Source organism: Lepus europaeus, chromosome 1 (genome assembly GCF_033115175.1).
Source record: "Lepus europaeus isolate LE1 chromosome 1, mLepTim1.pri, whole genome shotgun sequence".
Classification (NCBI taxonomy): Eukaryota; Metazoa; Chordata; class Mammalia; order Lagomorpha; family Leporidae; genus Lepus; species Lepus europaeus.
Window position 1 is genome coordinate 91,275,808 of NC_084827.1, and position 18,004 is coordinate 91,293,811.

Consider the following 18,004-nt stretch of genomic DNA (forward strand, 5'->3'; position numbering starts at 1 on the left):
AATGCTCTTCACTTAATATGTTCTGTGATTTTGAACAACTACTGCATTGTGGAAATGATTGGGTCTACTTCTGATTTCCTTGGAGTGTTTAATTTTCTAAAGTCATTGTTTTACTTTCTGTTACTCTGCTTTGATTCATATTGCTTTGTAGTGCATCCTAACGTCTGAGTAGACCATGGTGATTTTCTCTTGAGTTTCTATTTCATAATCTATATACTTGTCTCTTTGGTTTTGCAAAGTAAATTTAAGATTATTTTGCTAAACTATTTAAAAAATCTTCTTGAATACTTACATTAAATCTATAAACATAGTGTCCAAATAATGGTTTCTCAGTCATTATTTCATTTAACATGAAACAAATTTCTAACCTGGATCTCTTGTATGGATAATGGACATAATTACACTTGAGACCATAGTAAAGCATCAGGAGTAAGCTGAAGGGAAGCCAAGAAGATGGCAAGAGAATAACAGTACAGACACAAAGTTACTTTAAAAATTTGTGGAAAATGTAATTAAGATATAGGTTTATTTTGGTGCAAAAGATTTTGAAATCCAAGCGTGTTAGGCATCTTCAAAAAGTTCATGAAAAACATGTATTATGAGAAAACTACATGATTCAATTTCTTTGTACCAAAATATAAACTCACCTTTTAATTCCATTATTTACTTTTCAAAGTATCCTCTTAGTATAATTAAGATATATCTGTACACTCCAAGAAAACTGGACAGTTCAACTCTATTGCCAACTTATACTGTCTTCAGTTTTGATTGAAAAGTACAGAATAATAATAAAGGACAGAGAGATGAGCACTTGGTGCTGCATCCAGAAGCTGATCTTCTCTCATCAGTTTTTGTTATAGACCTCAAATCAGTCTTAGGAGGAACACTATACCCGGTGTTTAAAATGCAGATTGAACCCCCAAACTGCCTTGGTTAGAATCAGTTCCTCTACTTAACTGCTGGGTCTCAAATTACTCAAAATCATAGTGCCTACCTCATAGGGTTGTTATAACAATAAATTGATATGTGTAAATGACTTCAATAATACTTGGCCAACAAATATGAGTTAAATATGAATTATGTTATGGGGGATTTTATGCTATTGCAACAGTTTTTAATTTGGAGGTCACCTTGCCTGTATTTCTTTCTCTTTCTTTCTTTTTCCCCTTCCCCACTGCAAATCTGAAAGTCCAATCTTTACAGGTTTACATGGGCAACCCATAGGGCCGTCTTCTCGTGCTCAGCCCACATGGTTATCAAGGAAATGCTTCCGAGCTTTTGTACCTGACTTATTTATTGCTCCCTGGCAGCCTTCCCCTGGCCTCCTGGCAAAAATATCTGGATTTCATTAAAATTCAATCTCTCGTGATACCATCTCTCGGGGATATTGGAGGGAACTGCTACCTGGAGCTTTAGCAATCTGATTAGCAACAGAGTTGGGCTGGAATGTTCTAAGTGCTCTAAAATTACCGATTATAAAGCTTCTCTCCTCGATTGCTTGCTTCCTTCTGTCTTTAGCTCCCTGTGCCTCCCCTGCCCATCTCACCCACTCCGGAAACTCAGCCAAGAGTCCCACGGCATCCTCAAGCTGGACACTGACACGAGTCTGTCTTCATGTTTCAGGTGCACGTCCCCACTCCCGGGCCCTCTGTATGAATGACACTTTGGTCTGCCATGGAACCTGGCCCCGCTCTGGCCTGGCTCCTGCTGCTGAGCCTGTTGGCCGACTGTCTGAAAGCTGCTCAGTCCCGAGACTTCACAGTGAAAGACATCATCTACCTCCATCCTTCAAGTAAGACTCTGTTCTCTTTGCTACGGAAATGTCGCTTAGCTTCAAATGAAAAGGAGGTTGGAAGAACAGCCAGGAAAACCAGCCTTCAATGCCCGGCAAGCGTCCTGCGATTTAACTCAGGGGACGATCCTTAACCAAAGACACTTTCTGCTTTATCCTCACCTCTTTGCAGGATGTTTGGTTTTTATTTTCAGCCCAATTATTAGGCATGTTCTCTCTGTTCCCTACACAATCACTCTGATTCTGAATACTCGTCCCTCTTACTCATGCCAGCCCTCAGTCAGTCATCAAAGTAAACTGCCTCGTCCCAGGAGGAGGATTGTTTGTAACAGATCAGTCCTTTATAGGTAAGATAATAGCTGGCCTTCCTCTCCTCACATCTAATTCTCAGTTTCAGTGTAATTGCTTCCCACAACTTCCTATTCCCTGTGCTTTGGCTTCCTGTGTTTAAGAATTATCTAGGGAGTGCATAATAGTGTAGAAGTCCAGATCCCCGCCCTTGTGTTTCTGATTTGCCTCTCTCTGGGGCTGTGGATTTCTGCTTTTAGCAGGAATTTCAGTGCTTCTGCTGCTGCTTTCCTAAGCGCCACATTTTGGGAAACTGTAGTTTGTCTTCCTCTTCTGGCCTCCATCTCTCTATTGATCTTGCTTCTCCTATTTCTTGGTGCTTCATCTGTATTGTCCCAGTGGTGGTGACAGTTGGGTATATTGTATGAATTCTGACCTTCACCTCTTGCCCCAAGGTACATTATTCTTTTGAAATGTTCCTTTTGAAATGTTGTTGAAGCATCCACTGTGTGTCAAGCATTGCATTAAGCATGAATTGTATACAAGCAAACAAAACAGTCTTTGCTTTTGAGGATCATACAACCAACAAAGAGAGGCAGTCACAGTGACTTTTCCATCCTAATGGTTGGAATATTTAGTGTCCTGATGTTCTGGCTTACAGATGGTGGAGGGGACTCACTAGAGCTTGGAGTCTACCTGGCCCTGGGTCAGCAACCAGCTCAGCTGCTTTAAAGGCATTTTGACTTGAAATAAATTTTCTAAATGTGTGATTAAGTAAAATAATGCATATGAAGCATTTAGTACTAACAGTGAGCTGCAGTAAATGCTCAATGTTAGAGGAATATTTGCATTTTTAATTTTAATTTTCTAATTTATGAAGGAGGGAGAGAACTCTCATTTGCTGGCTCACTCCCCAAATGCTTTCAGTGACCCCATGCTGGGCCAGGCTGAAATCAGTGACCCCATCTTGGGCTCCCATGAAGGTTGCAGTACCATGGGATGGCTGGGTGCAGGTTCTTGTCTCCTACACAGAAAAGGAATTCGAGGACAAGATGTGCGTAAAGGTTATCAGAAGAACAGTATTTATTAGCATGCAAAGTGAAAAAACATTCTCAAAGATGAGCTACACCCAACAAGGTTCAGGGTCATCTCCTTACCTGCTCTGGAGGCATAGGAGGTAGTTTCTGGGGGTGAGATCTAATTGAATATTCATGGTTGCAGAGTTTGGGGGCAGAGTTTGACTACCATTCTCATCCTTGTCCTTTTTTGGAAATCTTGTAAATGTCGTGGCATTAAGTACATGATGGGAATAGGAGTCATAGGGAATAGGAGTGTCAGCCAATTATAATTTTATTATAATGATGTTACAGTTAGTTGTAGGTCATCACTGGGACACCTTTGGATCCCAAGTTGGTTATTTTGGCTGATACCATTTCTGAGTAGCAGTTTCCTGGCAGTTATGTTTTCAACAACAGTTGTGTTTTCAACAACACAAAGGAGGTGAGGTTTGGATAGAGCGGGTGAGACAGCAGGGAGGGGCTGGCAAACTCACCTCCTTTTTGCTAGCTTCCTCCTTCCTATGTCAAAAGGAGCTTAGTTATCTGAGCCATTACGTGTTGCTTCCCAGGGTCTGCATTTTCAGGAAGTCAGGAGCTGGAGCCAGGTATGGAACCCAGGCACTCATGTGGGATGTGGGTATCTTAACCAGCATCTTAACCACTAACCCAAATCTGCCCCAAATATCATTTTGATGGACAGCAAAAAAATTTTTTCAAATTTATTGCTGCTGATTATCTCATCAGTACAGTGTGATGTCTGCTGGATAACTGTATGGAAAACTTGTTTGACTGCTTGTTCTTATGAGACTTTTTATTTCAATAATATCCAGGATACTTGCTGTGTTTTCTAGAGTGCATTTGGTTCTATTCTCCAAACAGCCATGGTTTTTAATTAGACTTAGTGAAGCAAAAACCTACATTTCAGTCTCCCAGGGTCGATTGCCAAGATTTTTGGCTCCTGTAGGGTTCTTTGTGAGCTTTGGTGAGAGAATTGGTAGTAACTGTGCTGTGTGATTGCACATCTTGGGTGGGAAAGAGAATTGAGGCCATTGGATTTAAGTGAACCAAAACAAAACAGCACTTCGACCTCATTGGTGTGGTGGGTCTTTGCCTAAGTTTAGTAGGCCCCTATTTGGAAATCTGATTTCAGAGTGGGGTTTTTGAAGGATTAGCTCTGCTAGGCCAGAGTGAGAATCACTTCTGTTCTTTAGAAGTTGATGGCAAAGTTCTGTATGTGTGACCTGTGTTAACTAAACAAAGATACACCAGAAAGACGGAATTGAAAATGAGTTTATATCATTGCAAAAATTTTTTTAAGTTCATGAGCAGTTTTTATGTTACATTTTTTTTCCATGACGTTTCTAAAGACCCCTTTTAGATCCATGGCCTGACTGGAGGGAACTCACCATTTGTGAAGGATTATATTAGTAGGATTTTCTGTTATGATTTTGAAATACATAGAAGAATAAAAGAAGTTGTGCCTAAACTGTAATGATAAGTAGATGATTGCTCTACTTGAGCAAGTCTGCAAGTTGTTTTTTTAAAGATTTATTTCATTTTATTTGAAAGTTACACACAGAGAGAAAAAGACAGAGGAAGGGAGGGAGGAAAGGAGAGAGAGAGAGAGAGAGAGAGAGAGAGAGATCTTCTATCTGCTGGTTCCCTTCCCAACTGGCTGCAACAGATGAGGCTGAGTCAGGCTAAAACTAGGAGCCAGCAGCTTCTTCCAGGCCTCCCACAGGGGTGGCAGGGCCCCAAACGCTTGGGCCATCTTCCACTGCTTTTTTCATACTATTAACATGGAGTTGGAACAGGAGTGAAGCAGCCAGGTAACAAACTGGCACCTGTATGGGATGGTGGTGTTTCAGGTGGCGACTTACAGCTCTAGCCCCCAAGTCTGCAAGTTGTAATCTGCAGGGTCACTATCACAGATCATAGAAAGGATAAATTCTTACCAGAGTGAAGTTCCCATGATTGTCTCCTACTTGTTCAAAACTTTGTTCTGCCACTTTAAATCTGAGTTAACTCCCCACTTTAAGGTGTGTGTTTGTTCACTTTTACACTTTGTTTAAATGGCATGGTCCTGTGCCCTTGAGCACTAGACTACGCTTAGATGGAGTGATTTCCCTGCAAAGAAGCAGGTTTCTGTTGAACATAGACCATAAAAAATATATAATGGAAGTGTAGGATTAGTTTGATGTTGAATTATTTATATAATCACCTCGCTTTGTAGATAGATGCACAGACAGCTTTCCTTGGGTCAGCGCGTGAGCCAGATTCCATTAATGTTACATAGAGAAGTTCAGAACCTGCTCAAGGAGAAATGTGATGCTGGAAGTGCGGGAAGATACACAAGCTTTCTACCCCAGACAAACATAAACTCATGTCTCGTGGTTCTGGAACAGCCATCATTGATAATAACTGGGGTGAGATGAGAACCCAGATTGAGAAGATTCAGCCTCCCATGACCAATGTCCTCTGCCCTCTTATACCCTATCTTTACCTTTAAAGGAAATATGCTTTATGGCTTTCAAACATGAAGCACGATCCTCAGTAACATTCTTTTCTGTAATTTATAGGTGCTTTTTCTCAGTTTTTTCAGCTGAAAAATGATAAATTTCTTCCCAATCTGTGATTAAAACACTGACGTCTAATATAAACCTTCAAAACAAGAGTTACTATTAAGAGAAATGGAGCGACTTATTTAGTTGTCAGACAGCACATGAGATAGTAGAATTTAGCAAACTAAGGGCTGCAAAGTGCTCTTGGCCTTGGTAATTTCCAAAAGAATAAAAACCTGTCTTAAAAGCATGCAGTGTTTCTCTGTTTGCATGTTTTGAGTGTTTTCTTAATTATGTGCACCCAAGAGCTAAACCCCTGCAGGAGGCTTGTCTTAGTCATGCTCAGGTAGAGAGCCAACCAAGTTTATTCTCAATTCTATACCACCTAAGTCTTAGGGAGTAAATGGAGTTTCTAGACAGGTACTAGGAATTGCATTTGTGTCAGAAATATATTCTTCTTATCAAAATTGATTTATAATATTTTTGCCAAATGGACTGGTAAATCAATTTATTAGATTTCTAGAATTTTTATATTTGCATATAATTTCCAGAAGCAATAAAAATTAATTTGGCAAGAATAGAAAAAATGTTTGATGCATTACACATCTGCATTCATTTCAAAGCAAGCCAGTTCTCACCACATTTTCAAAACTAAAGGCCTTTGTGCAGGCAAAAGTTCCAAGAGATGGAAACAAAGACTAAATCTTTTCTGGTACCTTGCTAATGAATTATGGTAGGCTGAACTATGGCAGATCATGAGAGTTAATGGACAGATTATTTTACAGGAAGTAACTGGGCACTTTTTTCTTTATAATCACCTTGTCTTGAGGGACCAAGGACTTATGCCCTGAAATACAGAGTACTAAGCTTATTAACTCTGTGATCAAGAGCCAAATTAGATTCATTCACAGCTGGGGCCACGCGATGCGAAACTCTGCTTGCTCTGCAGTGCTTTGAAGTAACAAAGAAGAAAATAGCACATCTCTTAGAAAACTGTGCTCTTAAAAAAATAAAAAGATCTCTTTATCAGATGCAGTATCAATTAGCAAGTTAGTGGAGATCGTTTTTCATTTGTAGACTTTCTGTTTGGCTAAATATTTCCAGAGGGAAGAATTTAACCTTTTACTTAGTATTATGCTGTAATTAGCCACTTAAAGCTGAGTGTGTTTGCAGAGATTTATCACTAAACAGAACTTGATTATTCACTGACCAGTATTACCTCCTATGTGGTCATAAAAATTCCTATAAGCAAATATTAAGCTGTAGTAATTGAGAATGTGCACAGATATGCAGCTCCAAATTTTAAAATAAAGCTCACCCAAATGTGATCATTTGGGTAATTGCCAATGATATCTGCTGACAACCTCATTCAGAAATAAGTGATTAGTATATTAGCTTGTACTTATGTTTAAGTTTTGATATGATCACTTTGGGTTAATTTCAGAATCCAAGCTTACTTATGTAAGAAATGACAGAATTAAATTTAGTATGTCACTATTCTTGCACAAGATCATTTTGAAAAGTCTATTAAATAATCCAAGTTTGGGAACACTGTAGCTTATTAGTATTAGGTTCTCAGTTTGTTCTCAGAGCAGTTGGATCGTCAATCTTCATTCAAAGTTCTTAATTTATCTCTTTGATGGGAAAGTTTCCAGGAATAACTAATCCAACATTCCAGCCAAATTTTTTACTGGCTGCAGTGACAGACAGATAAAATTGGATGCTCTAGTGAATTAATCATACAAACTGAAGTGGTACAGCTAGCTTGCAGTCATAAACCTTGGTGAATGTGATGATCATTTCTTTAAAAAATGCTGTTCTTTGACAAATCCCTTTTTTTCAAAACTCTCACTTTGATCATTGTCCTTCAAATTTTCCCAGCTATTTTTTCAAGTGTTATCTTTTAAAATCATTTACATGGTAAATATTTTAAAGATAACAGGGAAACTCTTTTTTAATGTACCCAATCAATATAATTTCTTGAAATACTTTGAAAGATTTTTCTCATAATGGTATTTATAAAAATAAGCTAAGTAAAATCTCTAAAAGTATTAAATGTGTTTGGAAATTAAGAAGTCCCTTGCAGTAAATTCCTCAAATGCATACTTACCTAAATATTATCTTTTCAACTCTACTGTTACCCACTTTTTAGAAAGATGAGGTGCAGAAACACATGAGACTACTTCATAAAATTTGGTCAAAAGATTGAATAAAAAGATAAATTTATTTTGATGCATAAAATTGAAATCCATGCACTTTTTTTCCACAATACACATTTTCTATTAACTTTTGAAAGCCAATTGTATGCATGGATTTCAATTTTTTTTGTGTGCCAAATAAACATGTCTTTTTATTTAATTTTATACAAGCTTTTTGAAGTGCCCCCATAAAAATTATTTGTTTGTAGTTTCACAAAAGACTTCTGCTTTATTATAATTATATGACAGAAAAGCATTTCTTCAGAGTAAAATTTCTTCATAGGAATGAGATGGTTGGATGCCTATGTCTCAGCTGTTTCCCATCCTTTTCTAAGATGATCTATGCATTTGCTCTCATTCTTGTTATGAATGTTGAGTCACCAGCTACTTGGAGGGATGTAGAACTCTCAAAGGGACCCACAAAAAGTCCAGTTTCTCATCTTTTTTAGACAATTTATGACTTTTGATCATGTTAGGTTATTGTGTTTTGTCACAGGGAGCTATGTGAAATATTGCAAGCAAGTACATGGATGGGCAGCTATTCTAGGCAAGGTGAAAATCAAAGTTATATCTGGCCCATAATTCTGGCCTTAAGCTGCTGCCTCCTCCTTCATTTATTTTTGATAACATACTTAATTGGTTCCATGTGGGCAAAGCAATTTACCCAGAGATGATTATTTCCGCCAGTGGGATAATGCAGGCTCAGCCATCTGCAAGGAGAGCAGTTGGCTTCTGCAGATGAAATGTTTGAGTGTCTGCAGCTTTCATATAGGCCAGGTAATTTTACAAATTAAAAAAAGCACAAGTTTGTGTACGGAAGGCAGAGCTCTAAATAGCAAACAAAGCAAATGATTAGAGCAAAGAAGCAATTAAAAGCACATTGGTGAAAAGGACAGAGAACAGCCTGGCCTTGACGTTCCTGTTGATCTTCATCCATATACTGACAAAAAGTACTGGGTATGCTGAATACTGTTCGGAGCATGACTTGCATGTGGCATCTTCACACCTAAGAAAAGAATTCAAGAATATGGTGGACAGTGTCTTGAGTGGGCAGGGGAAGGCAGGAGCAGATGGAAGTGTCTTTCTGGAGTTGTGTGCCTCCCACTTCTCATCCTCTCTCCCAACATTCCCCCTACACACATGCAGACGTGCACACGCACATACACAAACACACACTGCTATCGCTAACCCCTGGCAAAAATTTTTGTTATTTCAAAAATGTTATGTGGATGATACCAAATAGTAGATAACCTTGTGGGTTTGGCTTTTTTCTCTCAAAATTATTCCCTGGAAATTCATCTGAATTGTAGAACATATTAGTAGTTCATTCCTTTCTGTTGCTGACTAGAATTCCATAGCATGGCTGTGCCACTGTGTAACCACTCACCCATTAAGGCCATCTGGGTGGTTTTCAGATTTGGGCCATTAGAACTAAAGTTGCTGTGGACATTTGTGTACAGATTTTTGAGTGAAGCAGGTATTTATCTCTTAGGGGATAAATGCCCAAGGTGAAATTACTGGGTTGTATGACAGTTGAATGTTTAGAGTTTTTTTTCTAAGAAACTGACAAGCTCTACTGAGAAGACTTTATTAAACCTGAAAACATGTAACTTTATAGGCTTCTGTGTTCAGTCTAAAAAAGTCTTTCCTCTTGATCCCTTTTGTAGCTACACCATATCCTGGTGGATTTAAATGTTTCACCTGTGAAAAGGCGGCAGATAATTATGAATGCAACCGATGGGCTCCAGACATCTACTGCCCTCGAGGTAAGCTCTCAGACAGATTGGGGTCCTGGAGCTGTCCATAAGGAAACAGTCAATGGACTTTGGTGCATGCTTGCAATCTTTACTGCTCTTCTTCTCTAATGCTACTAGTAGAATTTTTTTTATCACACCCATATATTATTATCAAAGACTCTCAGAGGCATAAACTGACCCATAGGGTTGTCTCTTTTCTCACCAAGTATCTTTGGAGCTCTTTCTCACCAAGTATCTTTAGGAGGTAAGTGCTACTTCCTCCTAGGCAAAGCCAAATGTAGATCAGAAAGAGAAAGGCAGCCTGTTTACCATGCTTTGAACTGTTAGTCTTTACATAGTAGCCTCTTTCATGTAAAGTATGAATGACTACTCATATAAAGACTCCACTTATTGCATATCTTGCCAGAGATTTCTATCCCGGGACTGCATGAAAGCTGGAATTCTAAATGTCGTCATTGCACAAATGAAGACCCTGAACTTTTTAAACTATTAAGTTCTCTTTGAAGGATGAGATAAAAGTGCAGTTGAAGCAACAAATTTTGACCCAAAGGTCCATTTCAAAATGAGGAATCATATTCACATCTCTTTTATTCTATCAAGTAAAAAAGATGGTTAATTTTAGCTATGGAGTCACTGTTATTTTGGTGCAAAGTTGATTTGTTTGCTGGGACAGACAGGCCATTTTACTGACAAATGTTTGAGTGAGTGGTCAGTGTGCCTTGCCACTATCTAGTTCAGTTGTTCAAATGACTGACCACACCAACACCTGCCTTAGTATTTTCAATTACCCAAGGTGATTGTGATGAACCATCAGAGGTAAGAAATACTAGGGTCTCCTCTGCCCACTAATAGAGAAGTGTGGTATTGGGAAGTTTATCTCTCTACTTCTAATTGACACCTGGTTACTGCCTCACATGGCAGCAGATAGAAGGGCAAAAGAAGAGGGCGGGAGGAACAGAAGAGAATGAACCCACTCCTTCCGTCCTTTCAATCAGAGCCCTAGTCCCATCCATGAGATATCTGGCTTCATAACTACATCACCTTGTAAAGGTCCCACCTCTTAATACCACCACATTGGTGACCACATTTCAACATATACATTTGGAGAAGTGGTGCAGGTTCATTCCGTAACAGTGACTACTCTTCCTTCAGTATTGACTTAGCTCTGAGGTGCGTTAGCAAAGATGATGCCAAGGAAAGGAGGGCATGTGAACTGGGGCTCTCCACAGGCTATGGTCCATATTCTGTAGAGGCCCAGTCCAAATCTTTTCAAAAAGCTCATGGGAAACATGGAATGAAAACATCACACATATTTTCCATGAACTTTTTGAAGACTTCTTGTATGCTTTTACAAGTATATTCCTGTTGCAAAGAAAAAACAGGTGATCAGAGGCACTCTGCTTGAATACCTCTCAAAGAAAAGAGAAAGTTCTACCTTGATGCTTTCTGTTGAGGTCAAAAATCTATTCTCTCAAAGTATAGCTTCCTAAAAGTATCCCAGAATGGTCTTTACACACTTTATCCTTTTACACCCTCACCCCCTCCAGTTTTATCCTTGCATCTTTAAATGTATAGGGATAAATGGAAAGGCATGAATTGAAGTTCAGGACACAAAGCAACCATGTCGAGTCCCATGGGGGATTATATAGTGAGAGACAGGAATCTGGTTTCTTCTTTCAAGGAGCGGGCAGTCTAGCCAGGCAGGTAAGATGTGAACATATCAGTGTCAAAGACAGAAGGACAAAGGTAAGGGCCAAATGAACTTTGGCGTTAAGTGCCGTGGGAGTAGAAGAGGAGAAGAGGTTACTGAGTGATGAGTGGCTGATGAAAGCATCATGTCCTGGGAGGATGGCAGGAGCCTTGCAACTGGGAATGGATTTATTTATTTATTTGCATACTTAATTTTTAGAGGATCAAAGTTAGAGTTTATTCCAAAAATCAAAGTGTGAGTGTGTAAGCCTGGAACTGTGTTTATTGGCTGCATCACAAGCTTCTGTTTGTCACAGATTTATACTTTTCTCACAGGGCTGGTAAATGCATTGAGTCAGGTTAAAAAACACACATGTATGTTGTGGTTATCAGTCACATTAAAAACCAAAGAAGGCTATCTGGTAATAGTTACAACTTGGTCATTAAGGAGGTATACTACATTCTTAGTCTCCCCTGTTATTTATATGCATGGAGAGGCAAGCAATGGGGTTCTCAGTCATTCAGACAATGAGGGAAGTGCTTAATCATTTTTCCTATAATGGCCCTGCACTTAGTCACTTCTAAAGGTATAGCAAGTGTTTCCTGGGTCATAGTACAAGTTTGTGAAAAGTCAGGCTGAATCTGTGGAGAGGACGGCAGGGTGTCTTCAGTGCCCAAGTAGTGCCCTGGTTGACTTAGGCCTCGTAGTCACTTTGCCATTCTGAAGGCCTCAATATTTTTTGTTTTGTTTTTGATAAGCATATTCTAATTACCCTTCACCACCATCTGCCATCAATATTCTCACTACTGGGAGTGGATTTAGAATGTCGGAGAAAGAACAATGGCATGGAGAGAGGGGCTCTCAGGTGTGCTTAGTGGACAGGAAGTGACTTGGCCTGGTAGTAGCAACCTGTTTGTGTTAGAGAATAATCAGAGCCAAATTATGGTATCAGGTTACTTTTGTAGGACCTTGACCATCAAGTAGAGGGTGGGAAATCCAAGCCATAACCTCTGAAAAGGCTACACCCAGCTTCCTGCTCCCTCTGCCCTGTTTCCTATGAGTCTTCTGTTCTCTCTGATTTTCCTGACAATGAAAAATACGGTTATTTTATTATTACATTAAAATGTAAAATGTATTTAACCACTATCTAACCTTGGATTTGTTTATTGTGCTTATTATTGATCTGGAGCTGCAATAATGGCAGCTCAGAAGCTATGATGGGAAGGCATCCTGACTTTCTGAGACAGTCCTGTTTTTTGTTTGTTTTGTGACCCCTTTAAGCATGTTTTATTCATCATGTTACCAAAAACTTGATCCCTATCCCAAGTGCCAGATTAAAATAATGAGGACAACGTTTGAGGGTAAAGGAAAGAGAAATTTTGATCTGTCAACAGATGATGGCGTAGCAAACTTCCAAACCTCAAGAACTGCTTCCTGCTGAATGAGGAAGTTTTGGGTTTTTTAAGGGGGCTACAAGGAAGAAAGAATCAGGAATAAGATGGGAAAAAAAGGACAGGGACAGCTGTATGTTGGCCTCCAGCCAGATGATAAAGGGCTGGTTAGTCATAGTAGGTATCTGGTCTCATTACACATTCATCTCATGTCTAAGTTCCTGATTTGTGCGAAATGCTGTATTTCCCAGGGAATGTCTATGATGGCCAAATGGGCTTCAGTGCCTGGGGGCTACATGTAGGTGGTACTTTCTGTCCCAGACCTGTAATTCTCATTAAAAAAAAAAAACAAAAACAAAAACAAAATACCCTCCAAGCAACACTGATCACCAAAGTGTCATCTGTGGAGAAGCAAATGACCTCATGACCTTTCTTTAGGACCAGCAGTACCACTCCAACAATTCAATGAGTTAAGCTAGGAGACTGGTATCTAGTGTGTTCATTCAAGATACTGTTTGGGGGCTCAGTGTCAATCACATGGTGTGAAAATAATTCATTAAAATGAAAAAAAGATTCACATAAACACTGAATCTTATCTACGTGGAATTAACCCTCACCTCAAATCACATTATGAGGTGGTGGCATGAGCCAGTTGCAACTCTAGCTAATTTCGACTCCATCACTCTCACTTGCAGAAAGTGTGTTGTATAAGTCCTTCCTCCTCCATTACATTGCTTTTGCCTCTGGCATTTACAGATTCTTGGCACCATACTTCCTCCCTAGAAATGATAATTTAAGATGCTCTCCATAACCAACCCTCATTGCCTCACTTGCTGGACTTCATTTAATCTCTCATCCCTGAGCACTTTCTTTGCAATAGCTTTAATTTCATCAACCACTCATTGTAAATCTGTTCAATTTCCTTGAACGGAAAATCACATTATATGAGGGACTAGTTGAAGTAAAACAAGAGTTGAATGTCACATGCTCAGAGCCAGGTGGTTTTGCCTGCGATTTTTTCTCTGTGCTGCAGGATTAAAAGTTCCTTGAGAAAGGGACTGTATACATGTTTGTTAAGAGTCTGTGAAGTAAACATCAAATCAAAAACATTACAATTTTTAATAATCTTGTTCTTTGAAGAACACCTAAGCCAAGCATATTATGTGCTTTCTTAATTATGAAGTGCAAATGCCTTCCTCCAAGGCAAAAATCTTCACCTGAGATTATGACTGGCATAAAGTCAGAAGAAAGTCTTGAGATAGAGGACACATATCCTTTTGGTTCCAGCTTATGTACTGTTCACTGCTTTTTCTGTGAAAGTGAAGATGAGGCTAGACATGTCCCTTGATGGCTCTTTCTAGAAGAGTTGTCTGATGGTTCTTGGTACAAGCAGGAAATATCAATATGATCCACAAAGCAACTAAAGTCAAACGCATAGTCACACATTTTCAGGAAAGACTTCTTTATTGTTGACTTTGTTTTATACATAACCCTGGTTGAGACAACCTTTTGGTTTATTTAACCAATTGTGGGTATTTTTCTGTCTTTTAGGCAATTTTGCACTAAGGATATAGCCCTTCTATGTTCCTACTGTTTATATATGTGTCTCAACTGTAGCTCTAAATCCCCTGAGGACCCAAGGTCTTGTGACTGCTTATAGTTTGTCTTTTTATCATTCCCTCACTCCCTTTCCCAGGATGGAGAAATCCATACCTTATCCAGTATTGGCCTTGGGATTTCCCTTTCCAGAGACTTCTTTGTACATTTACAGTTACCACAGGTATTTGTTATATCTTATCCCCCATTTTTGGCTACTATATGGTGACATGGTTTTCAGGTGATCTGCTTTGTCATATTACATATGACATACTACATATCACTATCATACTGCTAAGTGGAAGTCTTGGACTTTATTCTTTTTAAAAAAATGATTTTAAAGTTTAACATACATACTGTAAAGTGAACAATCCTAAGTGCACAGCACAAATTAAACATTCTTTGTGTCCAGCACCCATGTGAAGCAATCAAACCCCAGATGGCAATGGAGTCCCCCAGTCCTTAAACTTTGATCCCATAAAGGTAGTAAAATTCTGGCTACAGTCATTAAGCCTCCTATAAATGGAACCATACAGAAGGAACTCTTTGCTTTCAAACAACATTATAAATGTGAAATTCATCCATTTTTTTGAGCAGCAAAAGCATTCTTTCCACAATTGTACTGTAGATCATTATATGAATATATCAAAATGTATACATTTTGCTATTTTTTGACAGTTGGATTATTTCCAGTTTTTGAATACTGCAAATATTCTCATACATGTCTTTTGGTACATGTTTGTATGTATTTCTCCTAGGTATGTCCCAGAAGTGGGATTGCTTGGCATGGGTAGTATAAGTATTGGTTCTACCATTTACTACCTAATGTTTTTAAAGGTGGCTGTATCAATCACAGTCTTACTGGTGGTGCTTACAAGTAGCAGCTGCTGTACAATTTTGCCAACTTAATGTTAACAGAAACAATAGAAGCTAGACACTAACATCATTTTACACTACCAAAGGTAGATTACTGCCAACCTGGAACTTTGTACTGATGCTGACAGTGTTGGTCTCACTTCTCTGGACTCCCTTCTCCTGGCTGCCCTGCTAGTTCTGAACTCCTGTTTGTGCTTCCAGTCCCCGTGAGACTGACAAAGGCTCTGCCCTAGTTCTCTGGCCTGGAGCAGGGCTTTCTGCATGGTTTCTCATCTCCTCTGCCTGGGCAACTTTTGAATTAGCAAATGCTTTGAAGGGGATCCAGGTATAGAACATCAGGTTCAGCTCAATAAGCTTTTCTTTTGTACTTAGCTCTCTTACGCTTTACACACAGATTTGTATTGTTTCCATTAGATTTACTACTTTAATTTTCTAATGTGTCTTGGTAGAGGAATACAAGCTAGTTCAGCTCAGGTGGCAATATAATTCTCGGAACTATTAATTAGGACTTTTCCACAAATTTTTAAACCAAAGTACCATCATATTCTATAAACTATTTTTGTTCATCAAGGCTGCTATCTTATTCTAATTACAATGTTAATGTCTAGTTATTTTCTATTAATATGGTTGCCTTAGACAAGAAGCACCCTTTCGACGCTTTTGCCATATTGCTTTTCTTTTCTTTTTTTTTTTAAGATTTATTTTATTTGAAATACAGAGTTGCAGAGAGAGGTAGAGACAGAGAGAGGTCTTCCATCTGCTGGTTCACTCCCCGGATGGTCGCAACAGCCAGAGCTGTGTTGATCCAAAGCCAGGAGCCAGGAGCTTCTTTCGGGTCTTCCACATGGGTGCAGGTGCCCAAGCACTTTGGCCATGTTCCACTGCTATCCCAGGCCATAGCAGAGAGCTGGATTGGAAGAGGAGCAACCAGGACTTGAACTGGCGCCCACTTGGGACGCTGGTGCTGCAGACCAGGGATTTAACCCACTGTGCCACAGTGCCAGCCCCACCATATTGCTTTTCTTTTCCCAGTGTTTACTGTAAAGCTTGAGTTATCCTCCCAACCCCGTTTTTGACCTTTGCCTGGTAATAAGTACTTTGATTTCTGAATTCAACAATTTGCTTTAGAAGAGAGTTTCCTCATGTGAGGGTGCAATCTTTTCTTAAGAAGTATGAATGATTTACAACAACAGGAGTCACTGTGCACTTACTCCCCATGTAGGATCTCTGTCCTTAATGTGTTATACTATGTGAATTAATGGTATAACTAGTACTCAGACAGTACTTTATATTTTGTGTTTCTGTGTGGATGCAAACTTTTGAAATCTTTACTTAGTATATACTAAATTGATCTTCTGTATATAAAGATAATTGAAAATGAATCTTGATGTGAATGTGATGGGAGAGGGAGTGGGAGATGGGATGGTTGCAGGTGGGAGGGAGGTTTTGGGGGGAAAAGCTGCTATAATCCAAAAGTTGTACTTTGGAAATTTACATTTATTAAATAAAAGTTAAAGAAAAAAGAAGCATGAACGATTAAAAAAAAAACTGAAAAGTATCTGTTGGGCAGCTTCTTCAAGAGATTCTTGACTGTTGTGCTGGGCAATGGAGCCCAGTAATGACTTGATGAAGTTGAAGAGCATTTATTTATCTTTATTCTCTGGAGCAGCCAGAAGTACAACTGTCACCTATATGGGATGTAGGCAGCAGCTTTACTCACAACACCACAGTGTTGGCTCTCATTTTGCCTCTTTTTGACATCTTTGTGCAAGTGGAATCATACAGTATATACTCTTCAGTGTCTGACTTCATCCACTCAGTATTATGTAAGACTTATTATTGCTGTTAGAACTAGTTTTAGTCCATTCATTCTCATTTTTATGTGAGTATGTGCAATCATTAATTTATTCATTGTACCATTAATGAACACTTATGTAGCTTCCAGTTTTTGTTTACATGAACAGTTCTATGAGCATTATAGGACTTATCATTTCTGTTTGATATATGAAGGATGTAATATATGAAGGGACTTCAAAAAGTTCATTGGAAAATGTAATTAAATTATACATTTATTTTGGGGAAAGAAAATATTGAGACTCACCCATAATTTTCTCATAATATGCATGTCTATAAACTTTTTGAAGACTTCCAGTATATCTAAGGGTGGAATTTCTTGTTCACAAACTATATATGCATACTTTTTTGTTTAAGTAGGTCTTGGCAAATACTATTTGGAAATACTATTTGAAAATGGTATATGGTATGAAAATTACACTGTTGATAGGATTATAATATTATTTCACTTTATTTTGTTCAACTTTGAGATGTAGATTTTGGCTAGGTGTATCCTTCTTATCCAACCACCTTGGTTCTTTTTTTTGTTTTGTTTTGTTTGTGTTTGTGTTTTTGACAGGCAGTGTGGACAGTGAGAAAGAGAGACAGAGAGAAAGGTCTTCCTTTGCCGTTGGTCCTCCCTCTAATGGCCGCTGTGGCTGGCGCGCTGTGGCCGGCGCACTGCACTAATCCGATGGCAAGAGCCAGGTGCTTATCCTGGTCTCCCATGGGGTGCAGGGCCCAAGCACTTGGGCCATCCTCCACTGTATCCCTGGCCACAGCAGAGAGCTGGCCTGGAAGAGGAGCAACCGGGACAGGATCCGGCGCCCCGACTGGGACTAGAACCTGGTGTGCCGGCGCCACAAGGCGGAGGATTAGCCTATTGAGCCACGGCGCTGGCCCCACCTTGGTTCTTAATACATTAAGTGTCTATTAAATTGTGCAAGATTTTGTGTTATTGGTT

At 39.2% G+C, this 18,004-nt stretch overlaps 1 protein-coding gene across 1 annotated transcript in view; it reads left to right on the forward strand.

Moving 5' to 3' along the window:
* Positions 1–1,668: 1,668 nt before the first annotated feature.
* Positions 1,669–18,004, forward strand: part of LYPD6 (LY6/PLAUR domain containing 6) — a 32,079-nt gene continuing 15,743 nt past the window's right edge. Inside the window, exons 1-2 of the mRNA XM_062199636.1 lie at positions 1,669–1,792; positions 9,565–9,663. Coding sequence (XP_062055620.1) covers positions 1,675–1,792; positions 9,565–9,663 — 217 coding nt within the window. The 5' untranslated portion in view covers positions 1,669–1,674. The remainder of the gene's footprint in view (positions 1,793–9,564; positions 9,664–18,004) is intronic.